Source organism: Seriola aureovittata, chromosome 3 (assembly GCF_021018895.1).
Source record: "Seriola aureovittata isolate HTS-2021-v1 ecotype China chromosome 3, ASM2101889v1, whole genome shotgun sequence".
In the NCBI taxonomy this organism is placed as follows: domain Eukaryota; kingdom Metazoa; phylum Chordata; class Actinopteri; order Carangiformes; family Carangidae; genus Seriola; species Seriola aureovittata.
Genome location: NC_079366.1, coordinates 31606299 through 31628270, shown reverse-complemented (window position 1 = coordinate 31628270; position 21972 = coordinate 31606299). Strand labels below are relative to the sequence as shown.

Sequence of the window (21972 nt, the reverse complement as noted above, 5' to 3'; positions counted from 1 at the left end):
CTCTACTCAGACGTTAACATGCGGCAGACAGCGACAGACTCTGCGTACCTGGGTTTCTCCTGAGCCTCGATGAGCCGGATCACGTCGTCCATCCACAGCATCAGGTCTCGGACCATGCTGAAGAACCTGAACTTGTCCCCGGTGTCGAGGAGGCGGAGCCGGCGTCCGTCGCAGGCCTCCAACAGACTCCTCCATGCCTCCAACACCTCGCTCTCCCTCCGCTGGATGTCGTCGGCTTTATCGCCGGCGTACGCCGACTGGAGGCGCACGGCGTCTTCCTGCAGCTGCCTCACCTGCCACACAGGGTCAAAGGTCACATGAGGTCTGCTGGGACCAGATGAATGCACAGTACATTTAATAAAAGATCTGAAAAACAGCAGCAACTCAGTCACATCCTGGTCTGTGAACAGGGTCAGAACCTGAATCCAGAACCTGGATCCTCATCCACCTCATCCACAGTTAGGAAGCTAACTAGCCATGTAGCATGAAGGTAACGTCCTCAATCCCAACAACGAGGAGGACTGTTTGAACCGGAGTGAACGGGACACCTGGATGTGGACTCAGGCAGCTAGCACTCTCTTAGCAAGCTAACGCAGGAACAGGCAGGAATTGTTTGAACCACCGATCCCTGCAGACTGACTGACTGACCACCAGGCTGCAGCTGTAGACCTGGATGAGGTTTCCCTGGTGTCTGTCGGCCCCAGTTCAGGTTCGACCTGGGGCTTCTGTCTCTCGCTCCCTCAGTTCCTGACATGTTTCTATGGTAACTCATTAATCAAGACAAAAAACATCTTTAAACGTCAAACGATTCTGATTCCATTAATGTCGGTGAGACTCCCCAGTACGTTTCTGTACCACTTTATCTGCAGACCTCAAACACATCACGCAGCAGGTTGAGTCAGACTCACCTGTGTTCCCAGGGCCTGGATGTCGTGTTCGAAGGTGGTGTGCATCCTCTGCAGCGTCTCCACCGTGTTCTGGTCTCGGCCGACCTCCTCCGGCAGCTTCTTCTGTTTGTCCACGATGCGTCCCAGGATCTCCTTGGCGTCGTGGTAGAACTTGTGCAGCTCGAAGGAGGCGGCGAGGATCTGTGTCCTGGTGTCGATGAGCTCCAGCAGGTCAGCCCAGGCCTCGTTCAGCCCGTCCTTCCACTCCGCCACCGTCGCCGCGTCGCCGTGCCCCGTGTTGATCAGCTCGTCCGCCAGACGGTTAACGGCGTCCACGCGCTCCTGACCGATGTTTCCTGTATCCCGGGCAAACTCCCGGAAACGCTCCTGCAACATCTGAGCGCAGAGGTCAAAGGTCAGAGGTCAGAAAACACAGGACACAGGCCAGAGGTCAGAGGAGAAGTAGTTGTTGTAACGTACAGTCACATGTTCATAGTCCTGTCCCAGCTCGTGTGAACCGGCCACCACCTCACGCTCAGCGATCCACTGCTCGAGGTCATCGACCTCTCGGTTCAGCTGGAAGAGGCGGAGCCTCTCGTCCAGTTTGCCCCGCCTCTCTTCTGACAGGTCCTTCAGGCCAGCATACAGCTTATCCACCTGAGACTGACGCATGCTGATACGCTCACTGACGACACACACACACACACACACACACACACACACTCAGTTACTGGGGCAGGAACTAGACTGTACTTCCAGTTGCTCTCACACCTGAGTTAAGAGGCTAAGCGTTGATGAGTCTAATTAGCCAATCACAATCAGTTTTGCCCATTTCTCTCCAGATACTGCGTTAGTAGCACCTGCTGAGACACTGGTTGCTATGGTGACTGTAACCCTAAAGGATATCTTACATCTGATGTACTGTACTCCACAGGTATCACAGTGAGACACATTTCTCTATGTTTTTATTCACAAATTAACTATGAAGGTTGGAAATTGTGGGATTTAAAAGAGGTTTTCAGGGATGGCAGCGTGATGTCGTCCACTCTGGCTCTGAACATTCTGTGCAATACACACCCATTATAAAATCTGACACTGTCTAAAAATGACACAAGATGTAAAGTTTTGTGAAAACCGTAATAGATATCATGATCCAGATTTAACCCAAAGGAGTGTAAAGTCTCGTGACCCGTTTAAAGTTCCAACCATGTTTCTGCGTTGAAGTACGACAGTAGTAGACTGTAGGGACTAGTTACGCACTGAAGTTTTTACAGAAGATGAACAAGAAGGAGGAGTATGTAGGATTATATGTGACATAACAATAACATGGACTGATGTAGGCCATGCCCCCTGTTACATCACAGCGACACAGACGCAACGTGCGTACCTCTCAGGGTGTCCGTCAGCCACCAGGCCTCTGCTGGTCTTGGACAGCTGGTGGACGGCCTCGGCGTAGTCCTCCACCGCCTGCTCCACGATCTGGTGCTTCTTCTGCATGGTGACGGCGCTCTGCTCGTCCTGAACACACACACATCATCAAACATCTGCTGCTCTCTGGACTAACACTGAGTCTAGTTCTAGTCCTGACCCCCCACCTTGGCCTTCTCCTCTGACATCATGTACAGCTCCTGCTCGCTCATCCAGGCCTCGGCCTCCGCGGCGTCGAAGTAGTACTGCTGGGCCTTGTGGGCTTCCTCCAGCCGGGCGTGGCGGCGCTCCCCCTCCTCCATCAGCTGCCGCCACAGCTCCTGCAGGTCGGCCAGACGCTGACGGATCACGTCGGCGTTGGAGGACTCATCCTGTAGGAGGCTCTGACTGCGCTCCAGGATGTCGTCGATACGAGGCTGATGGCCCTGGATCTCCTTCTGCAGAGTCTGAGGAGGGAGGAGGACCAGTTCAGACCAGAACCGACCAGTTCAGACCAGAACCGACCAGTTCAGACCAGAACCGACCAGTTCAGACCAGATCCGACCGGTTCAGACCAGTTCTAACCTGATCTGACCAGCTGATGTGTGCAGGATCCTGCTCAGACCCACCTTCACCAAACATACAGACCCCAGGGTCCATAATCCACAGACATCAGCACAAATTCTCACATCACTCACATGATGTTTAGTCTGATCTGAGATCAAACCGTCTGTTTACAGCCGACCCTGCTCTGCAGACTCACCTGGTTCTTCTTGATGAGCAGCTGGACCGTCTGCAGGTTGTGTCCGTGGTCGGTGGACGTGGCCACAGGCATCCTCTCCTGGACCCACAGCTGGAAGACAACAGATCACACACTGAGCTCCTGGTGGAGGTGCTGCAGAGACCACCTGGCAGAGACAGCAGTCTCAGTCTGGGTCAGTCTTAGAACATGTCTCACTTACGATCTCGTCCTCCACGTCTCGGTTGAACTGGTGAACTTCTCTTGACGCCACCAGGAAGTTCCTGCGGCGTCGAAGCGGGTCCAGCAGCTCCTGGAACTTCCTCTCCACCAGCTGCCTCCGCCCGTCCACCTCATCCGTGTCCTTCACCTCCTGACCCAGAGCCTTCACCTGGCTCTGCAGCTCCACCACCTCCCTCTGACGCACCTCCACCTGGTTCTCCAGCATCTGCGGGGGGGTCAGAGTCAGACTGGTTCAAACACTAAGACCAGGACTGACACTCTTTGTGGTACAGTGAAGACCTGGTTGTTGGTACCTGTTGCTTCTTGAGCAGGATGTTGACGGAGGTCAGGTCTTTGCCGTAGTCGTCCGACTGGATCTGACCCTCGAGGCCGACAAGCCACTTGTCGAGGTCGGCGCAGCTCTGAGTGAAGAGCTCCGCCTTGTTGGCGTCGAACAGACACTGAGCCTTGGTCTGCGTCGTGGACTCTAGCTCCTCCCACATGGCGTGGAGCGCTGACAGCTTCTCCTTCACCACTGCCTCCGTCTCCGGCTTCTCTGACACCAGCAGCATGCCGTCCTACAAACAGAGGTCAAAGGTCACTGGCGCAGTGCTGGGAGGTTCGAACAGTGCCAATGCTACGTGTCTGATCAGTGATGTCATATCCTGTCCGTCCAGGTGGGGTCCAACTTACAACCTGGCCTACATGGACCCTTAGAAGACCCCCTGGTTAAGACCTGGTCTGATCAGGATTGTTAATTATTAGCTCAGTGATCTGATCCCTGTAAATCAATTATCTGATAACTGATCACCTCATTCATCATTGAAACCTGTTCACAGCAGGAAGAATCAGTCTGAATCAATTCACATTAAATGTAAATAGATCTCTGTTTCTGTCAAAGGGGGTCTACAGACCGTGGACTGGACCGCCCCCCTCACCTTCTGGATCTTGTCCAGCCACTCTTTGTTGGACTGCAGCTCGGCCATGAAGGCCTGGTGCTTCAGCCACTTGCTGTGCAGGTTCCTGGCCTCGTCGTAGGTCATGTCCTGAGCTGTGAGCATCTTCTCGTTGATCCACAGAGACAGCTGCACACAAACACACACCTCGGTCAGATCTACAGGGTCAGGACGTCAGGACGTCAGCATATGCCTCTAAACCATCTGAGGACTCAGACCCACCTCCTGACAGTCCTGCAGGAACTTCTGCAGGTCTCTGTTGTCCTTCAGTCTCATCAGCAGCTCCACCGCAGCCTCCCTGTTCTTCTTATGTCTGAAACACAGAGACCGAGGTTGGACCAGGACTCATCAGAGACCTGGACTCTGACTCATACCTATAGGTTCACCTGTGACTACAACACTTAAACATTTCCATTTAAAGAAAACAGAAAGAATCCAGAGGGCGTGACTGATGGTGACCATGGGAACCACGGCCCCCCCGAACAGACTTTGAGGTTGTGTTCAAAGCTGCTCAGACGTTCTAACGTGATGTCTACCTGTCGTCGATGGAGGACACTCTCTCCTGGATACGTTCGGCGTTGATGTTCCCGTCGCTGGCAAGCCGCCTGCCAGCCTCCACCACGCTGTTGATCTTGTCCTCGTTGGCATCCATTGTAGTCATGAAGTCCTCCTGTTTTTTGATGGCGGCCTCGGCGGCCTCCAGAGTTGTGGGCATCTCGGTGTGAGCCAGGACGTACTCCTGTGGTGGGGGGCACACGGTTCAGCACTGATACAGGTTTACTGCAGGTACATTAATGTATACAATAAAAATAATCAATAATCATCCTCTGAGGACAACGACCATATACTATAACACAGGAAGTGTCTCCAGCAGCGGAGACGTTTTGAGGAGGTCATGACCTAGGTGTTGAAGAGACTGCAGGGGGGGGGTCTCTGGACTTTACCTGGTTGTTGAGGAAGGCCTCGGCCTGCTTTGTGTCCCGGAGGAACAGCTGGTAGGCATGGGACTGGGACAGCAGGTTCTGCCGGTTCTCCCACATCTTGTGCAGTTCGTTCCAGCCGGTGTCGAGCGCCTGCAGCCGCTGTCGCAGGAACATGTACTGAGCGTCGTTCTGACCCTGCGTCACCATCTCCCCCATGTCCCGCATCTTCTGGTAGTCCTCCTCGTAGTTCTGGATCTCGTTCTTGATGCCTTCGTGCTGAGCCATCAGCTTCTCTGCCTCGGCCAGCGTGTTGGGCATGTCCTCAGAGGCGATGGCAGTCTGGGTGCGGGACAGCCAGGACTGGAAGTCATCCAACTCGCGCAGGAACTGCTGCAGCTTCCTGGCCTCGCCCAGAGACTCCTCACGGTTCTTCAGAGTGTTCTTCATTTCCTCCCAGACGGCTGTGATCTCAGCCAGGCGGCCCGTGATGGCCTTCGCCTGGTCGGGGTGCTCCTCTGCCAGTCGCTGGGCCTCGCTCCGCAAGTCACCCAACTTGTCCTCGATGGCGGCCAGGTCGCGCTCCATCCCAGTCAGTTTACGCTGCAGGGCCATGACGCCGGTGAGGTCGTTGCCCAGCTCCTGGGTGGACTCGATGACTTTGGTCTTCTCTTTGATCCAGGACTTGGTCTCGTTGCAGTCCAGGTGGTAGTTCTGCACACCCAGAGCCGAGTTCAGGGACTCCTTCTTCTGGTCCACCAGGTCCCGGAACTGGCTCCACCTGGTGTCAGAGGAGAGGATGGTCAGTGTGTGAAGGTGCAGTCACACTGAAACACATTCAGGTGTGTACACCTGTCGTACCTGTTGTTTAGTTTGTCCTGCTGGGTCTTGATGTCTTTCTCGCTTGGGTGTCCATTGTGGATCAGCTGCCGGGCGATCTGGTTCACCACCGCGACACGAGACGCCTGGTTGTTCATCTCCGGCTCCAGACTCTCAAACCTGCCGGGGACAAAGTTCACCTGAGCACAGCGCTGGATGAAGGCGACCATCACAAACACCTGTACAACTGAGGTCCTACCTGTGCTGGATGACCTCCAGGTCCTCCAGTTTCTCAGGGATCTCCATGCTGTTCAGCCACAGCTCCTTCTCGTCGATCCACACCTCGCAAGCATCCGCCTCACTGAACATCTTGTAGAGTGCCAGAGCGTCCTGCAGCGCCTGCTTCCTCAGCTTCGTTAGCTCGGACACCTCCTTGTAGCGCTCCTCAATGCCGGCCAGCCGACCGCGCACCTCATCTGACTCCACCTCCTCTTTTGGCAGAGAGGCGGCCTGCTCGTGGAGGGAGTCAATGACCGGCCGGTAGCTGGCCACCTCTGCCGCTGCATCCTTGTGTTTCCTGACCAGCGCCTGGGTGGAGAATTCGTCATGGCCCGTCTCGCCACTGGAGACGATGCGCAGGGCGTCAAACGTCCAGGCATCGACATCATCGGCGTCGGCCTGGAACTGGTGCAGGGCCAGGGCTTCTTCCAGCCTCCTCTTCCTCACGGCAGCCAGCTGCTCCAGCGCTGCCCACTGAGCCTGCAGGTCCTCGATACGCTCCTGGATCTTAGCGGCGGCAAAGTGACCGGCCTGAACCATGGCCTGGCCCTCATCAATGGTGTGCTGGAGGTGTCCGGCGCGCCCGCTCATCTCGTCCTCCAGGGCACGCTGCTGGCTGAGGAGACGCAGTGCCCCCGTCAGGTCCTTGCCGTGCTCAAGGGAGGACAGGATCTGCTCCTTCTCCCGGATCCAGCCCTCCTCCTCTGCCATCTCCCAGAAGAACTTCCAGAGGCGGCGAGACTCTTCTAGACGGGCGCGACGCTCGGCAGCCAGCTGGGTCAGCTCCTGGTAGCAGAACTCAAGGTGGGCCACTCGGTCCTGGATCACCTGAGGGTCGCAGGGTTTGTAACCTAGAGAGGAAGACCAGTATCAGACCAGTTTTCATTTTTAAAGTTGAATTATCTTAAACAGAATTTTTACAGACGTGGTGAAAACGAAAAACTCACCACTGTCGTTGACAGAGTACTTATTGGCGTTGGTGGTGACCGCCTTCACCCGGTCAGCCTGAATGGCAATGTCGGCCTCTACCAGGGCATGTTTCTGCAGCAGGTCCTCCACACCCAGCAGGTGCTTCCCATAATCCTGAGACAGCAGCAGCATCTGGAAACCAGACAAACTGACAGTTAGGACGGAGTGATTGGAAATCATTAAATTCAGATTCAGATGTGTCCGTGGCATACCTTCATCTCATCCATCCAGTCCATGATGTAGAGCATCTCCTGGAAGACTCTCTGCAGGCCCAGGTTCATCTCCAGCCTCAGTCTGCGTGCCTTCAGCAGCTCTAGCAGGTACTCCCACAGCCGGATCACATTGTCCTTCCTGGCCGTGATGCGTTTGATGTCATGGTAGTGCTCCACCTCTAGCTCCTTCGCCACAGCGACTACGGCCTGGACGCGCTCCTCGTACGCTGCAATGTCCGTCTCAATGGCCTCGTGCTTCTTGGTCGCCGCCTCAACGGCCTGGAGGTCAAAGCCAAAGTTGTCCTGGAGAGAGAGAGTCCATCAGACGCACCACAGAGAACCACTGAATCCTGAATCCTAAACCCTGAATCCTGAATCCTAAACCCTGAATCCTAAACCCTGAAACCTTAACCCTGAATCCTAAACCCTGATTCCTAAACCCTGAAACTTTAACCCTGACTCCTTAACCATGAATCCTAAACCCTGAATCCTTAACCCTGAACCCTTAATTTTGAGTTCTAAACCCTGACTCCTGGCAGCCAGAGAAAATCACCTGGCCGCTGCTGCTGACTGTGTCCTCTCTTACCTGTGACACCAGCCTCTGGTTCTCGCTGAGCCAGGTCTCTCTCATGGCAGCCTTGCGGTCGAACCGCCGGGCCAGCTGTTCCAGTTTCTCCTGACGAATCAGCTCCGTCCTCAGAGCCAGCTCCCTCTCATGCTCTGCCTTCTCCAGCCGCTCCCAGGCCTGACAGGACCAGATCAACACAGTTAACAAGACCAAGTCCTGGAGCCAGACTGTGAAGTCCAGCCCCCCCTAGGTCTGGGACCTGGTGAGGTCTGGAGTGTATTAGTGTAGGTCTAAGACTCAGTGCAGATGTGGATCAGGATCTGTGGTCTGGACTGTCAGAACCAGATCTGGATCAGGATCCAGATAAAGTTTATTTCCAAAATCAAACTCATTGAACTGGTGAATGAAACAGTTTCAGATATTAAATCTGAGTTTGATCATTTAATTAATGAGTCGTCTTCATAAATTAACTTTAATTAATTAATTAACTTTATCTCCAGCTGATGTCATCAGGCTGAAGCTCCTCCCACTTTCTGTTTGAGCATAACACATAAATTTGAAGAAAAAAACAGTTTGAACTGGTTCAGAAATGATTTATGTTGAAGAAACTGATCTGATCAATCTTCCAGAACCAGAACCAGAACCAGAAACAGAACTAGAACCAGAACCAGAACCAGAACCAGGAACAGGACCAGAACCAGGAACAGGTCCAGGACCAGAACCAGAACCAGAACCAGAACCAGAACCAGGACTAGAACCAGAACCAGAACCAGAACCAGGACCAGGACTGGAACCAGAACCAGAACTAGGACTAGAACCAAAACTACAACCAGGACTAGAACCAGGACTAGAACCAGAACCAGAATCAGAACCAGAACCAGAACCAGAACCAGAACCAGAACTAGAACAGGACCAGGACCAGGACCAGGACCATGACCAGAACCAGAGCCAGGACTAGAACCAGAACCAGAACCAGGACCAGGACTGGAACCAGAACCAGAACCAGGACCAGAACCAGAACCAGAACCAGAACTAGAACAGGACCAGGACCAGGAGCAGCTCTGACCTTGTTGATGTCTGAGATGAGTTTTCCCTCTCGGGGCATGTAGACCTTCTGATTATTGGCTCTCATCTTACTCTGGATGGTGAAGAGGAGAACCTCCAGGTTCCCTTTCTCTGTGAACCTGAGGAGAAAGAGAGGAGGTGAGGGGAGGAGGGGGAGGAGGGGGAGGAGGAGGAGAGAGGAGAGAGGAAGAGGAGGGGGAGAGAGAGGAGGTGAGAGGAAGAGGAGAGAGGAGGAGGAGAGAGGAGGAGGAGGAGAGAGGAGAGAGGAAGAGGAGGGGGAGAGAGAGGAGGTGAGAGGAAGAGGAGAGAGGAGGAGGAGGAGAGAGGAAGAGGAGAGAGAAGGAGAAAGGAGGTGAGAAGAGAGGAGGAAGGGGGGGAGGGGGAGAGGAGGAGAGAGGAGAGAGAGGAACAGGAGGAGGAGAGAGGATGAGGAGGAGAGAGGAAGAGGAGAGAGAAGGAGAAAGGAGGTGAGAAGAGAGGAGGAGGGGGAGGAGAGGGAGAGAGAGGAGAGAGGAGGAAGTGAAGAGGAGGTGTAGAGGAGATAAACAGGAGGTGAAGAGGAGGAGGAGGTGCTGACTTTGGTGGTTTTTCCACGGTGCGGTACGTGTTGAAGGAGGAGGAGGAAGAGAGATGAAGAGGAGGAGGAGGTAAAGAGGAGGTGAAGAGGAGGTGAAGAGGAGGTAAAGAGGAGGTGAAGAGGAGGTGAAGAGGAGGTGAAGAGGAGGTGAAGAGCAGGAGGAGGTGCTGACTTTGGTGGTTTCTCCACGGTGCGGTACGTGTTGAAGGAGGAGGAGGAAGAGAGATGAAGAGGAGGAGGAGGTAAAGAGGAGGTGAAGAGGAGGTAAAGAGGAGATGAAGAGGAGGTGAAGAGGAGGTGAAGAGGAGGTGAAGAGCAGGAGGAGGTGCTGACTTTGGTGGTTTCTCCACGGTGCGGTACGTGTTGAAGGAGGAGGAGGAAGAGAGATGAAGAGGAGGAGGAGGTAAAGAGGAGGTAAAGAGGAGGTGAAGAGGATGTAAAGAGGAGGAGAAGAGGAGGTAAAGAGGAGGTAAAGAGGAGGTGAAGAGGAGGTGAAGAGGAGGTAAAGAGGAGGTAAAGAGGAGGTGAAGAGGAGGTGAAGAGGAGGTAAAGAGGAGGTGAAGAGGAGGTGAAGAGGAGGTGAAGAGGAGGTGAAGAGGAGGTGAAGAGCAGGAGGAGGTGCTGACTTTGGTGGTTTCTCCACGGTGCGGTACGTGTTGAAGGAGGAGGAGGAAGAGAGATGAAGAGGAGAAGGAGGTGAAGAGGAGGTGAAGAGGAGGTGAAGAGGAGGTGAAGAGCAGGAGGAGGTGCTGACTGGTGGTTTCTCCACGGTGCGGTACGTGTTGAAGGAGGAGGAAGAGAGATGAAGAGGAGGTAAAGAGGAGGTGAAGAGGAGGTGAAGAGGAGGTGAAGAGGAGGTGAAGAGCAGGAGGAGGTGCTGACTTTGGTGGTTTCTCCACGGTGCGGTACGTGTTGAAGGAGGAGGAGGAAGAGAGATGAAGAGGAGAAGGAGGTAAAGAGGAGGTGAAGAGGAGGTGAAGAGGAGGTAAAGAGGAGGTGAAGAGGAGGTGAAGAGGAGGTAAAGAGGAGGTGAAGAGGAGGTGAAGAGGAGGTAAAGAGGAGGTAAAGAGGAGGTGAAGAGGAGGTGAAGAGGAGGAGGAAGAGAGATGAAGAGGAGGTAAAGAGGAGGTAAAGAGGAGGTGAAGAGGAGGTGAAGAGGAGGTGAAGAGCAGGAGGAGGTGCTGACTGGTGGTTTCTCCACGGTGCGGTACGTGTTGAAGGAGGAGGAAGAGAGATGAAGAGGAGGTAAAGAGGAGGTGAAGAGGAGGTGAAGAGGAGGTGAAGAGGAGGTGAAGAGCAGGAGGAGGTGCTGACTTTGGTGGTTTCTCCACGGTGCGGTACGTGTTGAAGGCCTGCAGCTGCTGCTGGACTCCGAGCAGAGAGTTGGCGAACTTCCTGTTGTTGAGGATGATGATGGTCTGTTCGATCCACTCCAGCAGGTCTGAGGCCAGAGACTCGTACTTCTCTATCATCTTCTCCGTCTCGATGGCGTTGTCCAACACCTGGACACAGACACACACCTGCTGTCACCTCGTGCCCCGACCCCCCCCCCCCCCCCCAAAAGAAGGTGGACTCGGGTCTCACTGACCTTCCCGATGCGTTTGCCCTCCACCTTCAGAGCCTTCATCTTGGAGAAGTAGTGGTAGTAGGTGACGACGTAGGTGATGACAGACTTCTCATCAGGATGGTCCACGCTGATATCTGAGACACACAGGTGAGACACAAACAGGAGAGACACACAGGTGAGACACAAACAGGAGAGACACACAGGTGAGACACAAACAGGAGAGACACACAGGTGAGACAAACAGGAGAGACACAAACAGGAGAGACACACAGGTGAGACACAAACAGGAGAGACACACAGGTGAGACACAAACAGGAGAGACACAAACAGGAGAGACACAAACAGGAGAGACACACAGGTGAGACACAAACAGGAGAGACACACAGGTGAGACACAAACAGGAGAGACACACAGGTGAGACACAAACAGGAGAGACACAAACAGGAGAGACACACAGGTGAGACACAAACAGGAGAGACACAAACAGGAGAGACACACAGGTGAGACACACAGGTGAGACACAAACAGGGGAGACACAAACAGGAGAGACACACAGGTGAGACACATAGGTGAGACACATAGGTGAGACACAAACAGGAGAGACACACAGGTGAGACACAGGTGAGACACACAGGTGAGACACAGGTGAGACACAAACAGGTGAGACACAAACAGGAGAGACACACAGGTGAGACACATAGGTGAGACACATAGGTGAGACACAAACAGGAGACACAAACAGGAGAGACACACAGGTGAGACACACAGGTGAGACACAGGTGAGACACAAACAGGAGAGACACACAGGTGAGACACAAACAGGATCAGGATCTCACCCTCGGGGTCCAGCAGCTTGGTGAGGCCCAGGTGCTGCTCGGCCAGGTTGAAGGCGTTCTGCAGGTTGTAGTGAGCGTTGGATTTCTTCAGCTTGTCGAAGTCGATCAGATCAGGCCTGAAGACACACAACAACAACTTAATACACACACACACACACACACAGACACACACACACACACACACACACACACACAGAACAGGAAGTGGTCACCTGTGTTTGTGGATGATGGCGTTGAAGGCCATGCCGTCTCTCCAGCTGGTGGTGAAGTTGTGGATGTTGACGTTGGGATACCTGGGGAAAAACACCTGATTAACATCTGTCACCATGACGACGGCAGGAGACGCTTCATTAGGTCCACAGGTGAGTTGCTCACCTGGCTGCTGCTCATACAGACACTGAATGTGTGTGTGTGTGTGTGTGTGTGTGTGTGTGTGTGTGTGTGTGTGTGTGTGTGTGTATGTGTGTGTGTGTATGTGTGTGTGTGTGTGTGTGTGTGTGTGTGTGTGTGTGTGTGTGTGTGTGTGTGTGTGTGTGTACCCGGCCGTCTTCATCTGACACCACAGCAGCAGAGCGTCTTTAGCTGATCTCTTCTCTTTGTTGTCTTCAGTCTCCACACTGATGTCCTGGATCTGAAACACACACATCACTGTCACACCTCCACCTACAGTCACACCTCCACCTGTCTGATTTGATCTGAATTATTCACCCCAGCATTCCCATCATGCTTTGGGTGATGTAAACAGAAAGTACAAAGTTTCCATGGAGACAGGTCCATTTTTTAACCTGTATTCCTAATTTTCTCCATGAGCTATTAGCAGTTCCTGCTCACTATGTAACCATGGCAATAGACAACAATCACTGGCCCTCAGTTCAGTCTGTCAGGAAACAGTGACCTGAACTAACCGCGGCTCTGATTGGACGGCTTGAGCTGGACGGTTTGGTTAAGACGTTCACCCGCTCTGTTTGAGCTCCGCGGGGGAAATCCCAGAGGTCAAAGGTCGAACCAGGACAGTGTTGTGTCTCCTGGGCTGGGTTTCCATGACGATGGTGTCAGTAAAACATGAACCAGCCTGGACTTTAACCTGAGCGGGTAAATAAGTGACATGGAGGAGGTGGACCAGTCAGAGAGGCGTACAGGGGGCGGGGCTCTGTTTGCTCTGCAGCACCTGTTACACCTGCTGAGGGTAAAAACCCTGACTGCTACAACTTCCATGATGCCACAGTACTTCATGATGTCACCACTCTGTCCTCTGTGTTTTTGTCTTTATTTGACCCGTCCTCACAGACATGTCACAACCTCCAGTATGATGTCATCAAAATGGCGGGAGTCAAGAGAGTGTGGCAAGGAAGCAGTAAGAGTTCTGCTCTGCTGTCTCAGACCTGGACTGGGACAGAACCCTATAAAGGACCAGTAGTAGGTGTTGTGCTAAGCTAGGCTAACAGGACCAGCTGTCATCTCCCAAATAAAAGGAGAGCATGTGACCAGGAACCTTAACATCATCTGTCAGGAGACGTGGACTGGAGACTCAGCAGGGTTCTGGTCTCGAGAGTCAGACCTGGACTGGGTTCTCTAACATCTTCTTAATGTGGACAGTTGCAGTCAGAGGTTTCTGTTACCTGGAAGCGGAGGATGATGGTCCAGATGAGGCCCAGCGTCAGTCGATGGTTTCCGTCCACGATGTCGTGAGACCCCATGTTCTCCAGGTGAACCCGCTGCTCCTTCAGGAACTGCAGAGCTTTGTCCACGTTCTCCAGACAGTGGATCCGCATCCGGCCTTTGGTGGGCTTCGGCTGCAGAGACAAGACACGTGGGACAGAGTCAGAGTCAGGAGACAGTCAGGAGATAGACACAGACAGAGACACAGACAAGAGACAGTCAGAGAGAGAGAGACGGAGACACAGAGAGAGAGAGAGAGAGAGAGACAGACAGAGACACAGACAGAGACACAGAGACAGAGACCCAGACAGAGACAGACAGAGACACAGACAGAGACACAGAGACACAGAGACACAGACAGAGACACAAACAGAGACCCAGACAGAGACACAGACAGAGACACAGAGAGAGACACAGACAAGAGACAGAGTCAGAGAGAGAGAGACGGAGACACAGAGAGAGAGAGAGACAGACAGAGACACAGACAGAGACACAGAGACAGAGACCCAGACAGAGACACAGAGACACAGACACAGACAGAGACACAGACAGAGACCCAGACAGAGACACAGACAGAGACACAGACAGGAGACAGAGACACAGACAGAGACACAGACAGAGACACAGACAGAGACACAGACAGAGACCCAGACAGAGACCCAGACAGAGACACAGAGACACAGACAGAGACACAGAGACACAGACAGAGACACAGACAGAGACCCAGACAGAGACCCAGACAGAGACACAGACAGGAGACAGAGACACAGACAGAGACACAGACAGAGACACAGACAGAGACACAGAGACAGAGACACAGACAGAGACACAGACAGAGACACAGACAGGAGACAGAGACACAGACAGAGACACAGACAGAGACACAGACAGAGACACAGACAGAGACACAGACAGGAGACAGAGACACAGACAGAGACACAGACAGAGACACAGACAGAGACACAGACAGGAGACAGAGACACAGACAGGAGACAGAGACACAGACAGAGACACAGAGACAGAGACACAGACAGAGACACAGGCAGAGACACAGACAGAGACACAGACAGGAGACAGAGACACAGACAGAGACACAGACAGAGACACAGACAGAGACACAGACAGGAGACAGAGACACAGACAGGAGACAGAGACACAGACAGAGACACAGACAGAGACACAGACAGAGACACAGACAGGAGACAGAGACACAGAGACAGAGACACAGACAGAGACACAGACAGGAGACAGAGACACAGAGACAGAGACACAGAGACAGAGACACAGACAGAGACACAGACAGAGACACAGACACAGACAGGGACCCAGACAGAGACACAGACAGGAGACAGAGACACAGACAGAGACACAGACAGAGACACAGACAGAGACACAGACAGAGACACAGACAGGAGACAGAGACACAGACAGAGACACAGACAGGAGACAGAGACACAGACAGAGACACAGACAGAGACACAGACAGAGACAGAGACACAGAGACAGAGACAGAGACAGAGTGGTTCTGGTGTGGCTGCAGTTCCTCTAACGTCCACCAGGTGATGCTGTGACCTGTGACCAAACATCAGTTCACTGTTGTCTCTGACGGAAACTCTGAGACAAGTTTCTGTGGAGCCACGTCACCTGACTGCCACCTGGTGATGTCATAACATCATGTAAATGTAACAGTCTGCAGCTGGAGTTTGGTCCAGATGTGCAGCATCAAAGAGAGAACTCCTTATCTGAGCGATAAGAGAAGAAGTGACGACACTGAGCTTCTTCTTCACGTCTTAAAACCGGCTTATTAACCATTAATGACTCTTCACAGCTGATGACCCTTCACACCCGCAGTCGCTCACTCAGAGAACATCTGGATGCTGGACTGGACTTTAAATCAAGCATCAACCTCCAGCCTGAAACATGAAGCTGCAGTTCCTCTAACGACCACTAGAGTCTGGCTCCAGCAGTGAGTCAGTCCCCATAGACTCTCATGTTAAAGTGTCCAACTTTACAGCAGAAATAAACATGTTTACAGCCTGGTACAAAAACTGTTTTGGTCTCTGAGGATTGAGGGGCGTGGCCTCTTTAAGTGACAGGTGGGTGCAACAAAGTGACATTCACCTAAGTCTCAGCTCCACCCATGCCCCTCCTCTTTGACCATGTTTGGATTAGCTGGAAGTTAGGGGCGGAATCAGACACTGCCAAGATGGCGACAGTGGAGCAGCTCACTCTGAGCTTCAGAAACCTGTGGCTGACGTCACAGAGGCGACGGCCATCTTTATTTACAGTCTGTGGTTTAAAGACATGACATCACTGACGAATCCACAATAAAAGTCTCATTAACCTGAAGGACCACAGGACGTCAGCTGGATCAGAGCCAGGACTCAGATACCTTATCTGGACCGGTCTGGTCTGGACCCAGGATCAAGGCCAATAACTCCACCAGCTCCAAAGGCGCTCACAGAAACTCCAAAAAGTTTTATGTCGTGAGAGGGAAAACAGGAAGTAGGACACACCTGGTCCAACTCTCACACGACAGATCTCTGCTGACCCACTGTTTATCTGAGCGTCTCTGTTCACAGTCTCATCACTGATGTGTCAACAGACTACATTACCCAGCGGCCTCTTACTCATGTGTATTTATACATTATCGTACGTGTGTGTATCACAGCCTCCTCACAGCTGTGTGTGTAGTGTATTGTTGTGTGTGTAGTTGTGTGTCACTCACCAGCCTCTCTCCTGACAGAACCTCCAGCAGTTTGATCAACATGCGTCCGTCCCTCAGGTCCATGTAGAGGTCTGTGATCCTGCAGGACACTCTGGACAGGTGAGAGTTCACCCACTTAGTGAAGGTCTTCTTCTGCACCGCCTCCCGCTCATCTGCACACACACACAAGGACACACACACACACACACACACACACACACACACACACACACACACACACACACAGATTAGTAAAGACACATTCTTTGAGAGTTATTCTGGTGTTTGACCTTTGACCCAGAGGAAACAGGAAGTGAGGCGTAAATGAATTGAGCAGCAGGGAGGGTGTTTCCTTCATCCAGCAGAGAGCCAATCAGCAGCGGCCTTCACAGATCGACGTCACCTGGACAAACACTTCACCCTCTATAACGATTAATTTACTGCAGCGGTGTGAATCCTACTTCCTGTCCTGATGAATGATTCAGAACCGAACCGGTCAGACCAGGACCGGGACCAGGACTGACAGTCTGGTCTCTCACATCATTAACCTGCAGGCCAGGCTCCGCCCACTGAAGGAGGACGTATTGATTACTGATTGATCAGACTCTGCACATCCTGCTGCAGCGCATCTCACTGTGACCTCACAGGAAGTGTTACAAAATAAAAGTTTTTCCTCTCTGTCAGTGAAGCTCCATCCAAGACCTGAACAAACTTCAAACCAGGTCTGGACCATGTTCAGGTCCAGGACCAGGTTCAGGTCCAGGTCCAGGTCCAGGTCACACCTAAGGAGGAAAAAGGACTCAGAGGCCCCCCCCCCCCATCATCCTGTGACCCTCAGACTGGTCAAGGGACCTGCTGCGAGGTCTCACCCCTCAGATTGGAAACCACTGAGTTCAATGACGATCACGTCATCATCATCATCATCATCATCATCATCATGCTGACCTCTGACCTCAGTATCACTGCCCCCCCTGGTCTTCTTACCTTGCAGCTGTTTGAATCGACCCTCCAGCTGATTGTAGTTGACCTGCAGGTGAGCCGGGTCGGCCGACGCCCACTCCACCTCCATCATTAATATTCACAGCTAATACACACAGATCCAGACCAAATCCAGACCAGGTCAGACCACCAGAGTCCGACACCTGAAGAACAAACGTGGTGCAGCAGATCCAGGTCGTGGTCTCAGTCCAGAACTGAAGGAATCCTCCTCAGAGTCGTCTCAGGTTCACCTGCTCGTCACCTGACATCATGTCGACAGCAGCCCAACACAAACCTTCTTCTCTGTTTCAGAACCAGAATCCAAACTGATTCTTAAAAACACAACCATAAACAAAGTCCAGACGGTCTGAGTAACAGAGACTCGGACTGATTCAGACCTGAGGAAGAAGAAGAAGAAGAAAAGACTCTGAAGCTCAAATCCACAAAAAGACTTTAAATCCAGCAACTGAGACACGACTGTCCTCGTGTCGTCCAGACGTGAAAGAAAAGAGTCCAGAGGTCAGAGCGCCGAGCGCCGAGCGCAGCGTCTGTGTGTGTGTTTCCGGCCCTGCCCAACACTTGAAGCAAGGCATCAGCAGCTACATGCTGCTCATTCTTCTGCTGCTCAGTTTTCCTGTTCCCTCCAGAAACACACACACACACACACACACACACACACACACACACACACACACACACACACAGACAAACCCCGCCCACTGCAAACACAGGGGGTGGAGGAGGAGGAACCCCCCCCCCCCCCTCAATAACACACTGTTAAAAATTAAACTCCAGGTTTAATAGTTGAGTGAGAACAGGACACATTATTCTGCCCCCAGCTTCACCTCCCAGACTACAACCACAACCAGAACCACAACCAGAACCAGAACCAAAGAACCATAACCAGAGAACAACAACCAGAACCACAACCAGAGAACAACAACCACAACCAGAACCAAAGAACCATAACCATAGAACAACAACCACAACCAGAACCAAAGAACCACAACCAGAGAACAACAACCAGAACCACAACCAGAGAACCACAACCAGAACCACAACCAAAGAACCATAACCAGAGAACAACAACCACAACCAGAACCAAAGAACCACAACCAGAGAACAACAACCAGAACCACAACCAGAGAACAACAACCACAACCAGAACCAAAGAACCATAACCAGGGAACAACAACCACAACCAGAACCAAAGAACCACAACCAGAGAACCACAACCAGAACCACAGCTAGAGAACCACAACCAGAGAACAACAACCACAACCAGAGAACCACAACCTGAGAACCACAACCACAACCTGAGAACCACAACCACAACCAGAGAACCACAACCAGAGAACAACAACCACAACCAGAGAACCACAACCACAACCAGAGAACAACAACCAGAACCACAGCCAGAGAACCACAACCAGAGAACAACAACCACAACCAGAGAACCACAACCAGAACCACAACCAGAGAACCAGAACCACAACCAGAGAACCACAACCAGGATCAGAGAACGACAACCAGAACCAGAACCATAGAACCAGAACCAGAGAACAACAACCACAACCACAACCAGAGAACCAGAACCAGAGACCAGCAACAACCACAACCAGAATCAGAACCATAGAACCAGAACCAGAGAACAACAACCATAACCAGAGAACAACAACCACAACCAGAGAACCACAACCAGAGAACCAGAACCACAATCAGAGAACCACAACCACAACCAGAGAACCACAACCAGAGAATCAGAACCAGCGAACCCCAACCACAACAAGAGAACCAGAACCAGAGAACCAGAACCAGAGAACAACAACCAGAACCAGAGAACCACAACCACAACCAGAGAACCAGAACCGGACCTAAATCCGAACAAGAACCAGAATCACAATCACAACCACAAGAAGAACCAGAATCACAACCAGAGAACCAGAACCACAATCAGAACCACAATCACAATCAGAACCGTAATAAGAACCAGAACCACATCCAGAGAACCAGGACCACAATTAAAACCAGAATCACAATCAGAACCAGTATCAGAACCAGAACCAGAATCAGAACCACAATCCGAACCACAATCACAATCAGAACCACAATCCGAACCACAATTACAATCAGAACCAGAACAAGAATCACAATCAGAACCACAATAAGAACCAGAACCAGAATCACAATAAGAATCAGAATCATAACCAAAAACCACAACCAGAACCAGAGCCAGAGAACCAGAACCACAATCAGAACCAGAACCAGAGCCAGAATCACAGTAAGAATCACAACCAGAGAACCAGAAGCAGAAGCAGAACCAGACACTCCATTGATCCTCAGGGGGTTTGGTGGAGTTTCTCCTCAGCAGAGAAGAAGTAGATTATAAACATGAGGATCAAACATAAACATAAGTAGTTAGTAGTAGTCAGTAGTAATTAGTAGTTAGAAGTAGTCAGTAGTAGTTAGTAGTGGTCATTAGTAGTCAGTAGTAGTTAGTAGTAGTTAGTAGTAGTCAGTAGTAGTCAGTAGTAGTCGGTAATGGTCAGTAGTAGTCAGTAGTAGTTAGTAGTGGTCAGTAGTAGTTAGTAGTAGTCAGTGGTAGTTAGTAGTTAGAAGTAGTCAGTAGTTAGTAGTCAGTAGTAGTTAGTAGTACTTACTCGTGTTCAGTAGTAGTCAGTAGTAGTTAGTAGTAATCAGTAGTAGTTAGTAGTGGTCAGTAGTAGTCAGTAGTAGTTAGTAGTGGTCAGTAGTAGTCAGTAGTAGTTAGTAGTAGTTAGTAGTAGTCAGTCGTTATTAGTAGTGGTCAGTACTAGTCAGTAGTAGTTAGTAGTACTTACTCATGTTCAGTAGTAGTCAGTAGTAGTTAGTAGTAGTCAGTAGTAGTTAGAAGTAGTCAGTAGTTAGTAGTCAGTAGTAGTTAGTAGTACTTACTCGTGTTCAGTAGTAGTCAGTAGTAGTTAGTAGTAATCAGTAGTAGTTAGTAGTGGTCAGTAGTAGTCAGTAGTAGTTAGTAGTAGTCAGTAGTAGTCAGTAGTAGTCAGTAATGGTCAGTAGTAGTTAGTAGTAGTCAGTGGTAGTTAGTAGTAGTCAGTAGTAGTCAGTAATGGTCAGTAGTAGTCAGTAGTAGTTAGTAGTGGTCAGTAGTAGTTAGTAGTAGTCAGTGGTAGTTAGTAGTTAGAAGTAGTCAGTAGTTAGTAGTCAGTAGTAGTTAGTAGTAGTCAGTAGTAGTTAGTAGTCAGTAGCAGTTAGTAATAGTTAGTAGTACTCAGTAGTAGTTAGTATGACTGCCCTCCCTCCTTGGTGGGGGTCACCTGTAGACACGACCTCATCTCCTCTCAGTGTTTACGTTTGTCTTCTGATGACGTCATCTCTCTGACAGACAGCCGATCAGTATTCCTATTATTCATTGATACATGACATCATCATGTGACATGTGGAGGTAACTTCTGATTGGTCACACTGATTTAAACATGTTTCTGTTTGACTGGGAAACAACAGTCAGACATTTTTTACAGTGTAGAGTGTGTGTGCTGAGGAGAGGGGATTCACCCATCAGCCAATGGCCTTGCAGCTTGACAATGATGTCATCAGGGGTGTGAAGGGGAGGGGGGTGTTTCCCTCCATTGTTCCTTCACATTCCTGAGTGAAGGAGAGGAAATAAGAAACAAACATCCTGCACACACACACACATACACACACACACAGTGACATCATAGATCCTCGGGCCCCTGACCTTCCTAAACCTGGTTCTACAACTCTTTGACCAGACAAATGTCCTCACACACACACACACACACACACACACACCACACACACACACACACACACACACACGTGTGTACGTTAGTAAACAACAACTACCCTGAACAGACTCCTAACCACGCTGTAACAACCTAGTGACCACACTGATCTCCATATCAAACACTGAAGTAACCACCTAGCAACTACACTGAACTCCCTAGCAACCACCCAGCAACCACCCTGAACACCCTAGCAACTCCCCAGTCAGGGGTGTTCATGTGAACACCGTAACACTTGGCAACCACCTTGAACACCTGTGCAAATGGACAGAGCGGTGTGATCAGCCGATTGGACACACTGAGGCTGTTCTGCAGGAATCGAACCTGCGAGCATCACAGTGCAGAGCGGACAGTCAGCTGATGATGAGCTGAAAACACGTAGAGAGATCACATTAACCATCACTAAGTCAGCAGAGCGCTGATGCTGGGAATCTGACCATGTCCAAAATACCTGCAAATATGAGGGAAACATTTTCAGACTGGACAGCCGAGCTTTTATTTTGTAATTTTGTTTTGTCCTCCTCCTCCTCCTCCTCCTCCTCCTCCTCCTCCTCCTCCTCCTCCTCCTCCTCCTCCTCCTCCTCCTCCTCCTCCTCCTCCTCCAGAGGAATGCAGTAAACACAGAGTCATGTGAGGAGCTGATCAGGAGACTCAGAGTTTCTCATGTTCAGCTGCAGGTTCGCATCAATTCACACAGACGTCTCCATGGTGACCACAGAGCAAGTCAAAGGTCACAGGTCACAGGTGCAGACTCAGGCTGACAGTGACCTGACTGCAGTGAGGTCACATGAGGTCACATGAG

The 21972-nt window shown here is 51.4% G+C and overlaps 1 protein-coding gene across 3 annotated transcripts in view; it reads right to left on the bottom strand.

Annotated features, from left to right (window-relative positions):
- The window catches only part of LOC130166855 (spectrin beta chain, non-erythrocytic 1-like), a 39354-nt gene that overhangs the window by 5551 nt on the left and 11831 nt on the right, over positions 1-21972 (bottom strand). For 2 of the 3 annotated variants that reach the window (XM_056372653.1, XM_056372654.1), the window contains exons 3-27: positions 16411-16562; positions 13643-13816; positions 12563-12654; positions 12236-12316; positions 12024-12139; positions 11209-11321; positions 10935-11122; positions 9045-9162; positions 7997-8155; positions 7411-7713; positions 7177-7330; positions 6210-7080; positions 5993-6130; positions 5156-5912; positions 4748-4950; positions 4434-4524; positions 4194-4340; positions 3570-3833; positions 3257-3481; positions 3058-3147; positions 2483-2761; positions 2275-2405; positions 1368-1572; positions 909-1283; positions 49-293 (exon numbers count right to left, since the gene is read on the bottom strand). In XM_056372653.1, the coding sequence (XP_056228628.1) occupies positions 49-293; positions 909-1283; positions 1368-1572; positions 2275-2405; positions 2483-2761; positions 3058-3147; positions 3257-3481; positions 3570-3833; positions 4194-4340; positions 4434-4524; positions 4748-4950; positions 5156-5912; positions 5993-6130; positions 6210-7080; positions 7177-7330; positions 7411-7713; positions 7997-8155; positions 9045-9162; positions 10935-11122; positions 11209-11321; positions 12024-12139; positions 12236-12316; positions 12563-12654; positions 13643-13816; positions 16411-16562 (5671 nt within the window). Of the gene's footprint in view, positions 1-48; positions 294-908; positions 1284-1367; positions 1573-2274; positions 2406-2482; positions 2762-3057; positions 3148-3256; positions 3482-3569; positions 3834-4193; positions 4341-4433; positions 4525-4747; positions 4951-5155; positions 5913-5992; positions 6131-6209; positions 7081-7176; positions 7331-7410; positions 7714-7996; positions 8156-9044; positions 9163-9792; positions 10643-10934; positions 11123-11208; positions 11322-12023; positions 12140-12235; positions 12317-12562; positions 12655-13642; positions 13817-16410; positions 16563-21972 lie in introns of those variants that run through there. The other variant, XM_056372655.1, reaches the window with a different exon arrangement.